We start from the raw sequence: 19,589 nt of genomic DNA, 5'->3' as shown, positions 1-19,589 counted from the left end.
ATTTTGAATTTATTAACTGGAATATTTTAGCTTTGGTATATGTGCATTACAATTATTTTTTATTGAGTTCAGTGGCATAGTCATACAGTTGATTTGGGGGAGGGACTGGAGCCCCAAATTAGTAGATAGGCACCAAAGTTTCCCCTGGCCTGAGTGCAAAATACTGTATAAACACTTGAGCTAGTGGGGCTTCCTAAGCCCTGCAAACTGAAGACATCATCCTCCAGTCTGGCAACCAGATATCTTCAAGCTTTGTAGCTAAAGGCAATATCCTCAAGCTACCACTGTTTTCATGCATGCATGAAAGCCAAGTGGGGGTGGTGAGGAGGGAAGGCAGCAGCAACAGCTCTGCAATATTGCTGCCAGCTGCAGAACTTGGAAAGTTCTGGTCACTGGACCTGAGGGGGTAGGGGGTGGGGAGGTGGCTTTCAGTTGGTGAGGCTTGGGGATCTCCACCAACTACAGCAAGGGAGATGTTCATTTTGAGAGGTCCAGCCCTTTCATGGTTTTGCCACAGATTACATTCAACATGAAGTACAGTACTTGCCGAGTTTAACTTTTTGGAATTTCCAGTTCAGCTTTGGTATTCATATTTCTATTTCTAATTTGTGATCCATTGTTCTATATTTGGTGAAGAGCTGTCTGTCTGTTTTGTAAGTGAAGAAGTCATTTAAAGGTAGGTGTGGAAATTGGGAGATGGGCAGGTAGAATAGGGACCCCCTCCTTAATTTCTGCCCTGGGCCCCAGCATGAATAAAACCAGCCCTGGGTACAGATTGTGGTTACTCTGAAAATCTCGTTATCTGGGTGTATTTAAGAACTAAACTTAAAACCATTGTTGTAGAATAATTCCACTACTACTAGGGGAATTCCACACAAAAGAGATAAAAATTCTACACAGTTTTTTTTTAATTCTATATACAGTATTTTAGAATTCTGCATAGGTTCTGCACTCCTTATTTGTAATTTTGTGTGTGTGAGTAGAATTCCTCTATCAAAAAGGCCTGGAAACTCCCCCCCCCCTCCACACCCCCCTCCCCGCCAGCTTTCTCCATGCTCAGTTTTGGATCCAGCTCCAGCTTAGCTTGAAACCTTCACTAGGTTTGATTTTTCTCCCTACCCCCTAACAGGCTCACTAGCCAGTTTTTGACTCCTCTCCAGGTGTATATCCATCACTCGTTCTCTCACCTCATCACCTAGTTTGACTCACTCTCCCCTGTTCTCTCACCATCCCTCTGTATCTCAGTCTCTTTTCATATGTAGATCCATGGCACTCTCTTTTCATACTCTAGCACACATCCATAGCTTTCTTTTTCTGAAACCCCCTTTTTTTTAAAACAGATGAGTACTACTGTTATTGACAAGATAATTCTGAGTGGGAAACTTGAAAACTATATTGAAATTTTAGGACTCCTTTTATGAAGCCACGGTAGCGGCTTTTCATCACACGCTAACCCCTGCGCTAGCTGGAAAACTATCACCTGCTCAAGAGGAGGCAGTAGTGGTTAGCGCGGCCGGAGGTTTAGCATGCACTATTACATGCAATAAACCGCAACCGCGCCTTCATAAAAGGAGCCCTTAAAAATAATAATAATAATATAATGATATAATGATTGTTTTTCTTTCATCGATCTCCTTACACATCCAGGGTGGGAGGAGGGGAGGGAGGGATATTGTAAGGAATTAAACTATATAAGTATAATATTGGTAATAATTAATATGAGTTAACATGTTATAACAAGAGAAAGAGGGGGAAAATGGTTATTTTCTTTTTTAATTGTTTTTATTGATTTTATAACAAAGTATACAAATATTAAATAAAACATGAACCAATCTGATTATACAAAGCATAAGTATTATATCTAAGATAATAAAACCCTAAGCGCACATGCGCATTCCCACCTGTGTGTTCCGTTTTCCATGAGCTGTAGGGCCCCACGAGCAAGAGTGCACATGCACGCTTCTACTCTCTCCCTCCCTCACTGTAACTTCGCCGCCATCGTGGCTCTCTCCCCCCCTTCCCGGTGCACACGAGAATCTCTCTCTCTCCCTCCCCCGAGGCGGATGTCGGCTGCGGCGGCTGTCTGCGGCGGCCGAGCCCGGAGCCAGTGTAGATGGCTGAAGCCTGGCTGGAGGAGGACGAGAAGGAGCTGCGAGAGGTCCGCAGAGGCAGGAGGTGATGGGGAGGGAATGGGAGAAGGGAGAGATGTTGGACTCAAGTGAGGAAAGGAGAGAGAGACAGAGACAGATGGATGAGAAGGACAAAGAGGCTACTAGAGGGACCAGGAGAGATGGTAGGGGATAGGGAGAGATAGACTTCAGGGAGTGTGGAGGGGGCAGGAGAGAGAGATGGTCTTGGGGAAGGATAGAGGGGGACAGGAAAGGGAAAGATGGCAAAAGGGGTGAAACAGGGTCAGAGAGAGATGGTAGAGGGTGTGAAAGGGAGAGATGAAAATGGTAGGACCACTGCTTCTTTGGGGCACTGAGGGAGGAAAGGTTGGTACGTCAGGACTGCTGCTGCCACCTCGGGTAAGTAAAGACCCTGCCAGGTGATAAATGCAATGGAGGATCTATGAGGGCCAAAAGGTACAAAGGAAATGGTGAAAGGTGAGGTGGTGGGATTGTGATCAGTGGGCGGCAGGATCCAGGCATGATAGAGGCGGAGCATGGGTGGGGTCAGAGTCAGGGTCAGGGTATAGGTGGGGCTATTCTACCACCCGTTACTGTAACGAATGTAACGGGCTAAAACACTAGTATATATATATATATATATATATATATATATATATATATATATGTATATATATATATATATATATATATATATATATATATATACACACACATTATCAACCAATGGCATACTTGCAATCATCCACATGTATAAGAGCTTCCAACGAGCATCACATATTAAATTAAGTTAAGGGGAGGTGATCAATATAATCTTTTAACAAAATATCTGAGAAACTATTTGTCAACAGTCTAAAGCACAATATAATTTCTATTACAAAACCCATTGATATATTGAATAAGAAGTGCTATAGCTAACTTTTACATTTTTTGTAAGATAGACATTCTTATGCTGCCACACAGGCATTCATGTTCCTTGTTTTCTCGTTCATGATTTGGATGCTTTATTATGTAAAATGGATGTTCATACCGGGCATTTCCAGCACATGGATATTCATCTCACATGTAAAGTACATGTTACATTGTCTTCCATTTGTGATGAACTGACTTGGATATCCATGTTCTGAGTTGGATGCCCTTTCTATAATACTGTTACATGCGGCAAACATTTCAAAATGCTAAAGTCAGGATTCTGTGTACATTTTCAAATGTTGACTATGTTACTATTGTATCTATAGTCATTAGTTGCCTGTGTCCTTCCAGGTCCAGTTTAAGGTCCTTCTTCTTGCACATAAAGCACGGTGCTCTGGGTTTCCATTTTATTTACTTTCTCGAATGTGTTGGTCTCAAAGTGAGAACCAATTAGTTATTTCATCAGGCTTACACTTTATATTAGATTCTACCTACTGTTCAACCTATTACTTTTATTTAACTTACTCCTTGTGGAACTCATTATCTATCTCCCTTCATGGTGAGTTTTCTTAATAAGTTCAAATCTGCTCTGAAGAGTCACATCTTTGAATTGGCCTTTAGTGTAATAGCTGGGTCATTGGTGTTTTATCAATCTGCTTGTCTTTACTTGAAGGAGTGCCTCTGTTTTTTTTCTCTGAAATTGTAGGTTTTGCAAATTGGTTTTTTTTATTTATTTTTTTTTTTATGGTTTCTGGAATTTTATTTTGTATATACAGAAAAAGCATGGTACATTCAACCAAGTTTTGTGGCCAGTTCTTTAGCCTTGGCTTTCTCAAGTTTAGCAATGCGAGCCACAGATTTAGGACCCAGAATACCACCGCCCCAGTGACGCCGGATCTCATCATATCTGTCATTGTAGTTGGTCCGGACAGCCTCCACCAGTTTGGCCAGGGCTCCCTTGTCTTCAGGATTAACCTGTATGAATGCAACACAGGTGCAGGTCTTCCTGTGGACCAAGCGACCCAGCCTGGCCTTACCCTTGATAATACAATATGGAACTCCCATCTTACGGCACAAGGCAGGCAGGAAAACAACCAGCTCAATGGGATCAACATCATGTGCAATCACCACTAATTGAGCCTTCTTATTCTCAACTAGAGTTGTCACTGTGTTCACACCTGCTCTGACAACAGGGGGTCTCTTGGTAGGAGTATCTCCCTTGCCTGCAGCTTTCTGTTCTGCCCAGGCCAGCAACCTCTGCTTTTTCTCTTGTTTAGTCTCAAGTCTGTATTTGTGAGCCAATTTAAAAAGCTGTGTGGCTGTCTGACGGTCCAAAGCCTGGGTAAACTGGTTGATTGCAGGAGGCACTTTCAAACGCTTATAAAGAATTGACCTCTGGCGCTGCAGTCGAATGTAACGAGGCCATTTCACAAAGCGAGTCAGATCACGCTTTGGCTGAATATCTTGACCAATACCAAAATTCTTGGTTCTCTTCTCGAAGAGTGGATTGACAACCTTCTTGGCCTCCTGCTTCTTGACTACAGAAGGGGCCGGAGCCACCTTCTTCCCCTTGGCCTTCTTCCCTTTAGGCATGGCGGACAGCGTGTAGCAAGTAACTTAGTTCTCCTTTTACAAAGGTGCGCTAGGGCCTTAAGCCATGCGGTAATTATGTGCATGCGCTAAAAACCCTACTGCACCTTCATAAAAGGAGCCCTTAGAAACATAAAAGTAAACATAAATACATACCCATAGCTCTCTTTCTAAATTCACACTATGGCACCTCCTCCAGCTATTTGTCCCTCCTATGGCTCATACGCCCAGTATACTGTATACCTGAGTTTGCCCTCTACCCCTCCTTCCTCCCACTCCACAGAAAATATCCCAAGTGGAAGACTGGGAGCATACATTGATCTTGCAGCCTTCCCCTACTCATATCCCCTTCCCCAGGCTCTAAACGAAACAAGTGGAGAAGGAGGGGAGTATCTGCATGTCTTTGCCACATCTTCCTCTGCCTCCTCCTCCTCTGCTATTATTGGTGCCTGTAAATTTCCATTGGTGCCTCATGAGATACTATAGAGTGCCATGGCTCAAATTCAGCGCAGGCAGAGAAAGGAGGATATAGCAAATTGAAACCCATGTTGACTGTATAATACAGGGGTCCCCAAAGTCCCTCCTTGAGGGCCGAATCCAGTCAGGTTTTCAGGATTTCCCCAATGAATATGCATGAGATCTATGTGCATGCACTGCTTTCAATGCATATTCATTGGGGAAATCCTGAAAACCCAATTGGACGGCTTTCTTCCTTCTTTCTCCCCAATCGTGCAGCATCTTTCCTTCCCAATCCCCTCCCAGCCCATGTAGCTTCTGTCCTTCCCTGTCTTCCCAAACCCCACCCCGAGCCTGTGCAACATATGTTCTCCCACCCCCCCAGCAGAATCCTGTGGCACAACACCTCTCCCCAGCACCCGACTCCCCCCACCTAACTCCTCTCCAGCTGCTGTAATTTTAAATCTTCAGGCAGGCAACAGCGGTAATGAAGTGAGCCTGCTTCCGTTAGGCTGCCCCAAAAGTCTTCATTCTGCAGCGACTTCCTGTTCCTGCTTAGGTGAGATGCTGCAGAATGAAGGGTTCTGGGGCAGGCCAATGTTAGCAGGCTCACCTTGTTGCTGCTGCCGGCTGCCCAAAGATTTAAAATTACAGGGGGGTGGGGAAAGCCATAATTGACTCTTCTGACCCAACCAACATTTTTTTTGGGGGGGCAGGACCCCTATGCTCCGTTCTGATGCCTATACTTCTCACCCCCAGCCCATGCAGCATTTTTTTCTTTCCCTTCCCACATGCCTTCCGCAGGTGTACTACCTTCCTCTGGGTCCAGCCGCACTCGCTCTCTTCAGGCTACCAGCAGTGTTCCTTCCTAGATGTGGCTGGTGGTTAACCTGGAAGCCTTCACTCTGACTCCGCAGGATTCCTGTTGCTCCCGTTCCTGTGCAGCTCACTACTTCCTCTCTGCTGGTCCCACCTACTTCCTGTTTCTGCAAAGGCAGGACCCCCTTAGAGAGGAAGACCCAACGCTGGGTGAAGGCTGCTCCATTGTAAGGGGAAATTTAGACACCTCCACCCCAAGGTGACTGAATTAGTAAGTCTGATTTTTTTTTTTTAATCAAATTGATTTGAATAGATTCAGCCAAACTGATTTGAATTGTGAATCAAACAGCATTAGTATATTTTTCCTTTCTCTTGTGCTCAGGAATTGAGGCCATCGCTTTCATTAGTTGAGGTATGTGTTTTGCAAAAAATTTCAGCTGCTGCCAGTGAAAAACTTATTACTTATCTAAAATGCACAAACACTCATTGCTTTGCACCAATTATTAATCAAGCTAACCTTCCCATCCCTACCCCCCAATTGTTTGGGAGAATTTAATAAGCGTGAACATTAAAACAATACTTTCAAAGGAAAGCAAAATGCAATTCTGGAAATGGTTTCTTAGCTCTTTTTTTATTTGGAAACTAATAGCACACTTTTCTTTCTCAACATGCTGAAAAGCTGACAGTATCTACGGTGTAGAAACATTCTCATTAAATCATGTTTGTGCAAAAAATATCACAGTACATTGCTTGCATTTGTTAAAGGGAGGGTATAGTACAGTTCTTTTATGCACTGCAATATAAATTAATTGTGTATTGCTTCCCAACATAAATTTCGAGTAAAGAGTAATTGACAATAAAACAGTGTTGCACCTTGAAGAGATGAAAGAAGTGGCAATGAAAGGAATGAAAGAAAAGTCTTCCAAAACATTTTATGAAATAGAGTGCAAGAGACCAAAAAGCACTAATAAGTCAATCCACAAAGAGAGCATAGCAGGAGAGAAAATTCCATCGCTCATTTATGAGACGGGCCATAGAGAGTACAGGAGTGGTAAGAGCAGTAGGGTCAGGGATGGAAATGAATAGCAGTAAGGCAGCAGACACAATAATGGTGAGCAAAGCCTGATAGGAATTTTGAAAGCAAGAAGAGCAATTCAGAACTTACATTGGTCACATTTAGAGAGTAGCAGGCCTCTCAGGAAGGGTCAGGGCTAAGGATAAACCTAGTGGTTTAGTACACAATTCAGTGGTGTCTGTAGCAAAACTATGCAATCTCATCAAAATCCTTCCTCAAGCACACATAAAGCTAAATTCTATATATGGCACCCAAAAAACTGGCACTTGAAAATAAAGCACACAAAGAAAGTGGAATGAAACAAAATTAACTTTGTCAATTCAATTGCACTGATAGATTGTAAATGGAAGAAGGGAAAACTTCAGACCGTATTGCTACATCTCGTAACAGCCAAATGCTATTGACAAATGCAATATTATGGTTTCAATCATTGGTCCACCTCCATCCTTTTCATGTGAATGCAATAATTCATTAAGTGCTATAATTGATACGTAAAAATTTTTTTCAATAGATTTTATAATTTTTTTTTATAAATAAAGTTATTGTGATTGTCAAAGTTAATAATACAGTTGTATGAGGTCATATAAAAAGTTCTATGTAAAATGGCAATTCTGTGCAAAAAAAAGCACCATTTCTATAAACCAAAGTTAGGTGTGGTTTATAGAATAGCGTTTAGCCTGGGAACCATGATTGACAGCCTCTGCTATCAAACTGCGCTAACAGTTTTTAGCACAGAGAGCTGCGCTGAATGGCCCATGTTGCTCCCGACGCTCATAGGAACTCTATGAGCGTCGGGAACTGCACGGGCCATTCAACGTGGCTCACCGCGCTACAAACTGCTAGCGCAGTTTGATAGAAGAGGCCCTAAATTTAGGCACGGCCATTTACACTAACAAAAATGTGGTACAAATGACTGCACCTAACTTTAAGCGCAGATTCCCTTATTCTATAATTACTCCTATAACTTAAAGAAATGCTCCTGATCCACCTATGACCCACCCATGTCCGTGCTTCCTTTTTAGACTAGCACATAAAATGTAATTGTTTTTAATTAGCACCATTAATTGCTTGTTAAAATGCCAGTTATTTGTGCTAATTAGCTTGTTGTACAATCAAATTGCACATGCAAATTAGGCTTGCAATTTTTTGGTGTTTTTTATTGAATTGGGGAGAGAGTGGTATAAGTGTCCCTTGTTGACTGGTTATAAAATTAGAATGAAGTCTGGCAAGCACTCCAAATTCACTCAGCAAACTGAATAAGGAAGGTTGCCATGAAGATCCTTTATCCAAAATCCTTGGGAATAGGGATATTTCAGCTTTTGGAATTTTTCAGTTTTTGGAAGGACAATGTTAAGCCAGCCCTCCAAGCTTTTCTGCTTCTCACTGCCACCCTGAGTGAGATCTGCAACTCTTCTTTGCCATTTTCTAGCTCTATGACCTGAATTACGGAAAGGTCAGGAGAAAAGCATGCACCTGCACTGGTTTCAGCATGTGTCACTCGGGGAAATTGACTACTTCGGTTCACTTCAAATTTCAGGTTTTGTAGCTTTCTGGTTTTTGGAATTTCAGATAAAAGATCTTGTACCTGTATAAATAAACCCCAAATTATCTAATCCTTCCCAAGTACCAAAAGAAGGATATGAAAATAATAGGTCAGGCAGCCCTAGCAAATGTCGGCAGATTAAACTGCAGGGACATAAGAACATAAAATTGCCACTGCTGGGTCAGACCAGTGGTCAATCCTGCCCAGCAGTCCACTCACGCAGCGACCCTCAGGTCAAAGACCAGTGCTCTAAATGAGTCCAGCCTCACCTCTGTATGTTCCAGTTTAGCAGGAACTTGTCCAACTTTGTCTTGAATCCCTGGAGGATATTTTCCCCTATAACAGACTCCGGAAGAGCATTCCAGTTTTCCACCACTCTCTGGGTGAAGAATTTCCTTACGTTTGTACGGAATCTATCCCCTTTCAACTTTAGAGTGCCCTCTCGTTCTCCCTACCTTGGAGAGGGTGAACAGTCTGTCTTTATCTACTAAGTCTATTCCCTTCTGTATTATGAACGTTTCGATCAAGTCCCCTCTAAGTTTCCTCTTTTCAAGGGAGAAGAAGACCAGTTTCTCCAATCTCTCACTGTACGGCAACTCCTCCAGCCCCTTAACCATTTTAGTCTGCCCATCAATGAATCTGGCATTCTACACTGGGTCTAATTCTTCATGATTTAACATTTGTATACTTGACCTCTGTCTCTTCTTGCTAATTTTAAGGCACAGACCCTCATGGATCCTTTGTCTTCTTTAACGGCATTATTGGAATTGATTAAAGAATACTGTGAACATGCAAGTTTCCGTATAAATTTAGGTAAATCAGAGGTGCTAGCGTCCTCTGTGGCGGTAAAGGCCTTATGGGGGTGTGGAGTTTCTATTGACTTGGGCACAAGGGCAATTTATGTATTTGGGGACAGTAATGACTATGTTGACTTCCCAATTATATTGTCTTAATGTGGATAGGCTTCAACAGAATATGGAACTATTGTTGAATACCTGGCAGACGTTGCCCCTTTCTTTAATGGGTCGCATCTGCTTGGTCAAGCTGTTTATCTTTCCTAAATGGTTGTATATGTTGCAAACTTTGCTGTTATGTTTACTCAAGAAAGATTTAAAGATCTTTAATAAAAAATTACTCGTTTCAGTTGGACTGCTAAGAAACCTAAATTAAAGTTGACATATTTGCTGGGTAATTGGAATAGAGGGGGGTTGGGTTTAACGGATATGCGGATTTATAATTATGCGTGTTTACTTCATCATTTGTGTGATCAGGGTAAATGTGACAAGCATTTATACTCCACTTCAGATGGAACAGGAATTTTTAGCTCCTTATGATATATTTGCTTTACTACATAGTACGCAGAATGCGTAACCATCTCTTGTTCGTTCAAGTGTTGTATTTAATACTTTACAGACGGTATGGCGTTGGCTTTTGCAATTTTTGGGAGGGAATCCAATGGTTACTGATCTCTTGCCTTTGCAGGGTAATCCGGCTTTTCTTCCGGGTAGAGACTCTAGGTAATATAGATTATGGGGTGCAAGAGGAATTTTAAGATTGTAACATATACTGGGAAATGAGGGTGAGCTATTGACTCGTACTGAATTGTTGGCTAAGGTGGGGGAGACTTGGAGAGCACAATTTGCATGTATACAAGTGGAACATTATGTGAGATCCCTTGACAGAGTACAGTTGAGTTTGCATTTGGGTTCTAGATTGAAAGAGTTGTTTGCTCAGGAGGAGGGGATGTCTCTTTTGGTGTCTTGTATTCATTCTATTTTGCAAAAAATACAACCAGACAAGGACTATCAGAAAATTCGGGATAAATGGGAGAAAGATTTACAGCTTAATTTGAGACATTGAGATGTTGCCCGTACTATAAGAGTGACACCTGGGGTGACTTCATGTTCATGGTTAAGAGAAAAGTATTATAAGGTTACATTACATGCCTATTGCACACGAACACAATTGTTTTATAGTGGAGGTCTTCCTACACCTTTATGTCATAAATATGGGAGGGAGGGTCATACATTAGGTCATGCATTTTGGTTTTGCCCCATAATTCAGCACTTTTGGAAGTGAATAATAAATGATATGTCAAAGATAATTGGAAGATCTTGGCGCTGTTCTCTTTCTCTCTTTATTTTGGATTTACCAGAAGCTTTTGGCCATTTGCCTAAAGGACATAAGGATTTGTGTAGGAAAATGAGTCTCTTGGCTAGAAAATGTATACTTCAATATTGGACGATACCTGATCCTCCGAGGTTTTGGCATTGGCGGAACCAATTACATCAGTTGGCCATTTGGGAAGCTAGAGATGCTGGAATTATAAGAAAGTGAAAGATTTTGTTTATACAAACTTGAGATTCATATTTGCAAGATTTGCATCCAAGGGCCGTAGTGCGATTTTAAGTTGGGTCTCTTAATTGGGCTCTTATTTAATTGAATGAAGAGAGTATCATTGGGAAAAGAGTACTATTGGGTGGGGAGGGGTGGGTATGGAGTGGGATGGTAGAGGTTATTGAAAGGTTCAAACACATAATTACATATAGATAAAGTGGGGGTTTATTGAAAGTGGAATTTGTCTTTTATTATGTATATTATATTATTATAGTTGATGCATTATTGATATGCTTTGATGTTGTATTTGTTGTATTTGATAATGTTTGCATCAATAAAAACTGTTTGAATCTAAGGCACAGACCGTAGAAATCTATCCAGCACATATTTATCTGTCCTACTTCCCAACTACTGGAGTTGTTGTCAAAGCTCACTCCGTCCTTGATGTTGATCTCTTCTTGCCATTTATGGGACTCAGACTGTAGAAGTCTGCCCAATATTTGTCTTCATGTTTCCCAACCTCTGAAAGTGCCACCAAAGCTCACTCCAGTTGAGGTCATGTAATTTTTGCTTTAATTTTATTACAAAGGTGAGATATGGGTCATTGCAAAAGGTATCACTGCTTGCCCTGGATCGGTAGCATGGAATGTGGCCACTATGAGAATGGGCGGCTGGGTTTGATGGACCGTTGGTCTGACCTAGTAAGGCTATTCTTATGTTCTTATGAAGGGTGGAACTTATGGGCTCCCCCCAAACAAAAAGCGTTCCACAGCCTATGATTACCAATATATCCTGATTTTGTCTTGTTGCATTCATGCAGTTGTAATCTTTATTTGAAGACAAATCCAACTAAAATCCATTTCTCAACATAGTTATGTATTCTGGTGAAGAAAGTAAAAACAGAGCAGTAAACACCAAACTGCTGACACGGAATTTACAACATATGTCTGAGCACCTGCTCAGTGCAAGCTGGCTTGAAGCCTGGTATCTGGATACTCAGAACAATCATTCTGTGACACAGCACAAGAGTTTGTACATTCAGAGCAAGCATTCCAGGGTCCAAGAAAATGACATGAAGGACTTAGATCAACATGTAGAATGACTGCCTTGGCTATCCAAAATTCATGTTGGAACTGGCAAACCCCAAAACAATTATGAAGACATCTGCTCTGATTTTCACCTTGTCTCTCTGCTTACCACCCTTTCTTTTTCTTCCTCAGTAGTCTCCCTCTTCCCACCTTTTAGCAAATAAAATACATTTTTCCATGTTATTCAATAATTCACACTATTAGTCTTTTTGTCTGCCTTTTTACTTTTGTCTCTGCCACTTACTTTTTTTTATCACACATTATACATTACAATTATTTATGGTTTAATTTTATTTAATATACCGCCCTTCCATAGACAATAAAAGAGCGGTTTATTTCAATTGCTTTCTTTTAATCACATTACCACTCGTTGTCCTTCTTTTCCTCTTTGTTCTGCATGCATTAATCAGGGTGGGCTTAACTATTAAGCAGGTGGGTTGGTAGATTCTAGGGGGCAAAGTAACAGTAGGCTCTGACAGTCATAAAACCCCAAGAGCCCTCAGGGCCAGATTCTCTAAAGGGTGTCTAAAGTTAGATGTCTTTTAGGCACCTAATTTACCACCACCCTCCATCAAGTGCGCTAGAGATTTTATCACGGGTTGGCGAGGTAAGTGCTCTGATGCTCATAGGAATTCTACGAGCACTGGAGAATTTAATGTGCCGGCTCATGCTAAAAATCTCTAGTGCAACTTGATAAAAAGGGCCCTTAATTGGCAAAATCCCCTAATAGCCTCAAAAATTGGAAAAGTAAGGGCTCCTTTTACAAAGGTGCTCTAGCGATTTTAGCGCACGCACCAGATTAGCGCGTGCTATAGTGTGCGCTAGCTGAAAAATTACCACCTGCTTAAAAGGAGGCGGCAGCGGCTAGAGTGTGTGGCAATTTAGCGTGCGCTATTCTGCGTGTTAAGGCCCTAATGCACCTTTGTAAAAGGAGCCCTAAATTTAATTGGGTGATAGGCGCCTACCCGATTCTGTAAAAGGTAGGCGCCTATCACATGGTGCTTAGCAACACCTAAGTGGGAATTTTTATAGGCAGAGTGTGACTTAGGCACCGGTATGCACAATTCTCCCAAAAAATTAGGTGCCTGAAATGTAGGCCTTTAAAACCCTCACATTTCCGGCGCCTAAGTTTTTACATAGGCGTTGCCAAGTGTGATTCTGTAAACGGTGCCTAAGCATGACTGATATGCGACTGGCACCATTTTTATAGATGATGGCTGATTTAGGTGCTGTTTTATAGAATCCGCACCTCAGTGTGGCCAATTTTGAAATAGTACATCTACCTGATTAAATGGCTATTGAAAATTACCCTCTTGTGGGGTAAATTTATACGAGGGTGCCTATGTGAAAAGCCCCAAAAAGTGGTTGAATAAAAACTGGAATTTATGAACTTTTTTTGCAGAGCTGTCAAGTTATCTAGTTCAAGGAGAGAGACTTCTTAGACAGTCCTGGTCTTACATTTACATCCCAAAGTAGTGTGGTGTTTGTAGTCCCTGATTCTAACCATTGAAATTGATGCTGTGGGTCCCATAATGCATCAGGATCAGATCGGCAGAAATCCAGGACTCGTCTAAAATCCCCCTCCTGGAACTGGGTGATTAGGAAGCTCTGTGAATGAAACCTTACATCCTGAGCTAAGTATTAGAAGAAAAAAAAAGATTTTCAACTTGATATAAATGTTTTAAGAAGCATTTTTCATTATTTTGTTTTGGGACTGTATAATTACAATAAGCTGAGAGGTATGGACTGATGATGGTAAAAATAAATTGGAGTCAATGAATTCTAAGTTGAAGTCAAACCTGAGCTTCTATTTGATGGTCCTTCCTTTCTTAGTATACAGTATATATATAAAATTCTCTTTGATTATAGCAATAGTTCCTGGATTTAGTGTTATTATATTTTGCTGTCACTTTTGGCAAACCTACTTTATCTATTAAAATTTTATAAAGGCAATATACAGGGCAGAATTAACCCTTGATGGGTGCTAGGCAACCAACAATACTGTGCTCTCCCAGTATAATATAAATACATTTTTGAACCCTTACAAATGTGACCACCAGTACATTAACCTCCATATTAAATTATGCCACATGAATATGGAGGTTTAAAAACACTCCCTGACCCCAGAAAGCATTCTCGCATCTCTCAATCCCCACACCTCTGCAATCATTCTCTCCATGACCCTGGCAGGCATGTTCCCTCTTTAATCTTTCTGAACCCAGCAAGCATTCTCCCCTCAGACTACATCCAGACCTCTCCCTCATTCTCTCTCAGATATTAGCTAGCTCTCTACTCTTCCCTACCAGATCCCAACAAGGACTTGCCCCTCCTCCACTCACATCCCAATGAGTACTATCCCCAGCATCTAGAGCAGTGTTTCTCAACCTGCGGTATGTGTACCTTAAGGGATGCACAGGCCGCCTATTAGGGATACGCAGGCTGACTGCCGCCCGGGATCTCTCCCTGCCTGCCCCACTGATTCCTCCCTGCCACCCCCTGTCCACCACCCCCTGCCGCCACCTGCCAGCTCCATTCAATTATCCCCCACCGCTGCTGCAACTCCGGGCAAGGAAGGGCCAGGCGTGTGTAGTGATTCTACGCCGCCAGCCCACAAGCCTTCCCTCTGACATCAGAGAGAAGGTTCCAGGCCAGCCAATCGCTGCTTGGCTGGCCCGGACCTTCTTTCCGACATCAGAATTGACATGAGGGGGAAGGCCTGTGGGCCAGCAGTGTGCAATTGCTGCATGCACCTGGCCCTTCCTTGCCTGGAGTTGCGGCAGGGGATAATCAAATGGAGCTGGTGGGTGGTGGGTGGCAGTGGCGGTGGTGGACGGGGGGAGGAAGAATCGGCAGCATGTAGGCTTGGGGGCAGTCAGGTTTCAGAGGAGGGAGGGAGGAAGGGGTAGGACAAAGGCTGGAAGGCAGTGATGGGGAGAGGGCACAAACTTGGGACACAGAAAGAAGGGAGGGGGCATTAATAGGGGCACGAACTTAGGACACAGAAGGAAGGGAGGGGGCATTAATAGGAAAAACAGTAAATGCAGCCATGGCTAAAGATTCTCTGAATAAAAGCACTTTTCTTTAAGTTCAAATTTATTATTTTAATGTGCTCTAAGGTAGACAATTTAGATACTTTTTGAACTTATTTTCTAAATAGTTAATATAAATCAGTGGTTCTCAACTTAGGGCTACTTTTACTAAGCTGCAATAGCGTTTTTAGTGCACACAGGATTTTAGCACGCGCTACGCGGCTAGAACTAACGCCAGCTCAATGCTATCGCAGCTTAGTAAAAGGAGCCCTTAGTCCTGGAGTACCCCTTTGCCTGTCAGATTTTCAGGATGTCCACAATGAATATGCATTATATGCAAATTTCTTTCATGCATACTCATTGCAGATATCCTGAAAATTTGACTGGCAAAGGGGTAGTCCAGGACTGTGTTGAGAAACATTGATATAAGTGCTGTGCAAATCAATTTAAACCAGATCATTGATTCTTCAGTTAACAGTCACAAATAAAATTAGTATCATAAAATTAGAAGAGCAGAATGAATTATGGCTCATGTCCAAAACACTGCATTAGAAAACATATCCTTGCCAAGTTTTGCATTATAAGTTTCCAAAAAGATTGTCATTTCTGCTTTCAGTTCAAAACCAGTGGATATAAGTGTTATATTCAAGCTCAGGCTGATTGTAAGTGACTGCCTATGGTGTTAAATTTTGAAAACATCAAATATAATATGTTCTTTCCTTGTTCATAGCTAGACAAGCCAAGACATGCTTTTTGATATGGTGGGATCATTGCCAGAGAAAAGAATGGGCAAATTGGGCCCCAGAATGAAAGAGGGATAAAAACTGTGTACCTACAAACAAGTATCCAATCTCATAAAATAAAGGAGGGAAAAAAGAAACCTGCTAAGTAATCTTTCTGTACTCTTTTACCCAGTGGTGTAAATTCTGCCCATGGTCTATGCAATGCCATGGGACCCAAAGGGAAAAGGGGCCCACTTGTAGCTGCTCCTGGTTTTTCTGAGATGAATTCCTCCTACTCTGGAGACCCTTTTAAAATTATAGTTTGGGGATCCCTAATTCGATATAATGCCACTGCTAAGACACCTTCACTTACTGTCCCAAAGAGTTTGTTACTTAGCAGCAACAGGCAGGAAAATGAACATAGGGCCTGACAAGGATGTACAGGTCTTGCATTATCCCTGCCTTCCTTTTATATAGACTTCCTTTTCAAGGAACATTGAAAGGGGGACACTGCTGCAAGATATTCAAAAGAATTTCCCGAGAGATCCCAGGCTGATTTTCCCTCATTTGGTACAACTCCTGGCCCCTGGACTTGCTAAAAGCAATGAAGAATGAGAAGAAATGTGTGGGAGAGGATCTGGGAATAAGCTAAAGTGGAAGACATCTGAGAAATGGGCAGAAAAAAGACAGAAAGAACAGGAACCAGGGGAAGGTTGTGAAGAGGCAAGAGGGAAGGAACCTGGAATATATCATCAGGATATTTGGTATCAAGTCTGAAATACAGTTCTGTTTAAGATAATTAAACATAATTTTTTTGTACTATATATTATTCATATGAAAATAATTATATTTAAAGAAGAGGGGAACCTGAAAGTATAAAATTTAAGAAGTGAGAAAGAGAAGAATAACATAGTAATATATAAATAATAGCAGAAAAACAAAAAATCGGCCCATCCAGTCTACTCAGTTGTGATTCTTCAAATCCCATATTCAACTCAAATCTAACTCTCTGCATTAATGTGAGATTGCTTTTAGTGGATCTGTAACCTGTTGTTAAAATCGTCTGTAGTACCTGAAGTTTGGAGGGTGGCCAATGTTACACCATGTTTTTTGGGGTTTTTTTTTAAGGATTCCAGGGGAGTTCTGGGAATTTACAGACCAGTAAGCCTGACTTCAGTGCCAGGGCAAAATAATGGAAACAATTATAAAAAATAAAATTGTGGAAAACGTACTGTAGACAAACATGATTTAATGAGAAAGAGTCAGCATGGGTTCAACCAAGGGAGATCTTGCCTCACCAATTTGCTTAATTTCTTTGAAGGTGTGAATAAACATTTGAATAAAGGTGAGCCAGTTAATGTAGTGTAACTAGATTTTCAGAAAGCTTTTGACAAAGTTCCTCTTGAGAGGCATCTAAGAAAATTAGAGTTATGGGATAGGAGGTAATCTTCAGTTGTAGATTAGGAATAGCTTATTCAATAGAAAAGAGAGGGTAGGGTTAAATGGCAATTTTTCTCAATGGAGGTGGATAAATAGTGGCGTGCTGCAGGGATCTGTACTGGGACAGGTGCTATTTAACTTATATATAAATGATCTGGAAATTGGAACGATGAGTGAGGTGATTAAATTTGCAGATGACACTAAACTGTTCAAAGTCGTTAAAACACATACAGATTGTGAAAAAATTGCAGGCAGACCTTAGGAAACTGGAAGACTAGGCGTCCAAATGGACAAATGCAATGTGAAGCACATTGGGAAGAATGACCCAAATCATAGTTACCAGGTGCTAGGGACCACCTTGAGTCAGTGCCCAAGAAAAAGATCTGGGTATCATTGTAGACAATACGCTGAAACTTTCCGCCCAATGTGTGGCAGCAGCCAAAAAAGTAAACAAGATGCTAAGAATTATTTAAAAAGGGATGGTTAACAAAACTAAGAATGTTATAATGCTTCTGTATCACTCAATGGTGCGACCCTGAGTATTGTGTTCAATTCTAGTCACCTTATCTTAAAGAAGATATATCGGAACTAAAAAAAGATTCAAAGAAGAGCAACCAAGATGATAAATGGGATGGAACTCCTCTCATATGAGGAAAGACTAAAGAAGCTAGGGCTCTTCAACTTGTAAAAGAGACAGCTGAGGGGAGATGTTATTGAAGTCTACAAATCCTGAGTGGTGTAGAATGGGTACAAGTGGATCAAATTTTCACTCCATCAAAAATTACAGACTAAAGGACACTTGATAAAGTTACAGAGAAATACTTTTAAAACCACTAGAAGGAAATATTTTTCACTCAGAGAATAGTTAAGCTCGGGAACGCATTGCCAGAGATTGTGGTATGAGCAGTTAATGTAGCTGGTTTTAAGAAAGGTTTGGACAATTTCCTGGAGGAAACTCCTTAGTCTGTTATTGAGACAGACATGGGGGAAGCCACTGCTTGTCTTGGATCAGTAGCATGGAATGTTGCTACTATCTGGGTTTTTCCCCGTTACTAGTGGCCAGAAGCAGGCTGGAGCAACTCGCGAGGCCTACCACAAAAAGGGGAGCCTCACGGGTCAGGGGATGTAATAGGGCAGGAGCCAATAGAAGGGAAATGGGGCAGGGCAAGAGGAGCGGTGGGTAAATTTAAATAAATTTCTCTCGGCACAGCTATCTTTTCAGCGGCGTGCCAGGAGGAAGAGGACATCCCGCTGCTAGGTAATATAGCCTGCCCATGCTTACCGGTCTTGTGCTGGCATCGGCGCCTGGCGAACGTAGCGGTTTTGTGATGGCTAGGGCCGGGTGGGCGTGTCAATTTTCTTCTGGCTTCGGCTTTGGGCGGGCATGATATGCAAATTTTCTCTTCTCGCCCAGGAGAGACTAGAGCCACTGCAGCCGCCGGAAGAGGAGCACAAGGCAGTGCAATTAAGCAGCGGGAAAAGTTTTTTGTCCTTTCCACGGGCTGGTTTGTCCTTTCGATCACTTCCTACTGGCGCTGCTGTGGTGCACTGTTGGGTGGTCAGCGGAGTCAGGCGGACATCGCTGGCATGCCCGGGGGGGGTCTGTGAGGGGGGGCGTACTGTACGTTTGAACACAAAACTGACTTACGCCACTATTCTGTAAGCTGAGGGGCTGATTCTGCATAGGACGCTGGTCTATGAAGCGACTGAGGATCGTGTACTGGCACCCTAAACATAATCGCATCTGTCCTAATGGACATATGCCTAAACCCCCAAATCTCTGTCGCCCATGTCACAGGTGCTGGTTAGAGAGTCACACCCCAATTTTATTGGCCTACATATCAGGCATCTGTCACAGCCATAGGGAGATGCCCAGGGCCACTTAAACTTACTCAAGGTCATTTTCGGGCAAAACCACGCCCACCCCAAGTCTTAGGCAAGCTTAGGTGTCCCTACCTGTCTCCCTAGATCCGCAACAAATGCCTACAGTGTAGATGTTCTGCCTCAGGGAGGTTTTTTCTAAAAACTTGCATCCCAGTTGGCTGCCAGATGGTGATAGGACGCCTGCAATTGGGATGCCCATTTATAGAATCAGCCCCTGAGTGTCTAAATTCTCTTGTGTGCAATTCCAAAAGGAACATGGCCATGGGAAGGGCATGGATGTGTCAGGGGCATTCCTAGGATTTAGGTGCAGTGTTATATAATAGTGTCTTTTAAATGCCCAACTGCAAATAATTAGGTGCCAGCAATTACACCAATTTTTGGCAGGCATAAGTACTCATGCCCACAGTTAGATGTGAGATGCATGCTAAGCTAGTATTCTGTAATGGTTGTTCTGCATCCTTTGCAGCATATTGGCTTAGTGTGCATCTTCCCATTGGCTAACTTTGGGGATCCATTTACTGAATCTACCCCATGCTGCTTACATTAGTATTTTAAATTGACAAGA

At 42.1% G+C, this 19,589-nt stretch overlaps 3 protein-coding genes across 4 annotated transcripts in view; 1 reads left to right on the top strand and 2 right to left on the bottom strand.

Annotated features, from left to right (window-relative positions):
* TMEM117 (transmembrane protein 117) overlaps positions 1-19,589 on the bottom strand; it is a 649,075-nt gene that overhangs the window by 3,065 nt on the left and 626,421 nt on the right. The gene's annotated exons all lie outside the window — the stretch shown is intronic.
* The window catches only part of NELL2 (neural EGFL like 2), a 648,388-nt gene that overhangs the window by 483,880 nt on the left and 144,919 nt on the right, over positions 1-19,589 (top strand). The gene's annotated exons all lie outside the window — the stretch shown is intronic.
* On the bottom strand, positions 3,775-4,639 carry LOC117367139 (60S ribosomal protein L7a-like). The gene has a single exon (XM_033959448.1). The coding sequence runs from the start codon at positions 4,632-4,634 to the stop codon at positions 3,834-3,836; it is 801 nt and encodes a 266-aa protein (XP_033815339.1). The 5' UTR covers positions 4,635-4,639; the 3' UTR covers positions 3,775-3,833.

The sequence above is a fragment of the Geotrypetes seraphini genome, chromosome 9 (genome assembly GCF_902459505.1).
Source record: "Geotrypetes seraphini chromosome 9, aGeoSer1.1, whole genome shotgun sequence".
In the NCBI taxonomy this organism is placed as follows: domain Eukaryota; kingdom Metazoa; phylum Chordata; class Amphibia; order Gymnophiona; family Dermophiidae; genus Geotrypetes; species Geotrypetes seraphini.
The sequence above is the reverse complement of the archived record's forward strand: the minus strand, read 5'-3'. Positions and strand labels throughout refer to the sequence as shown.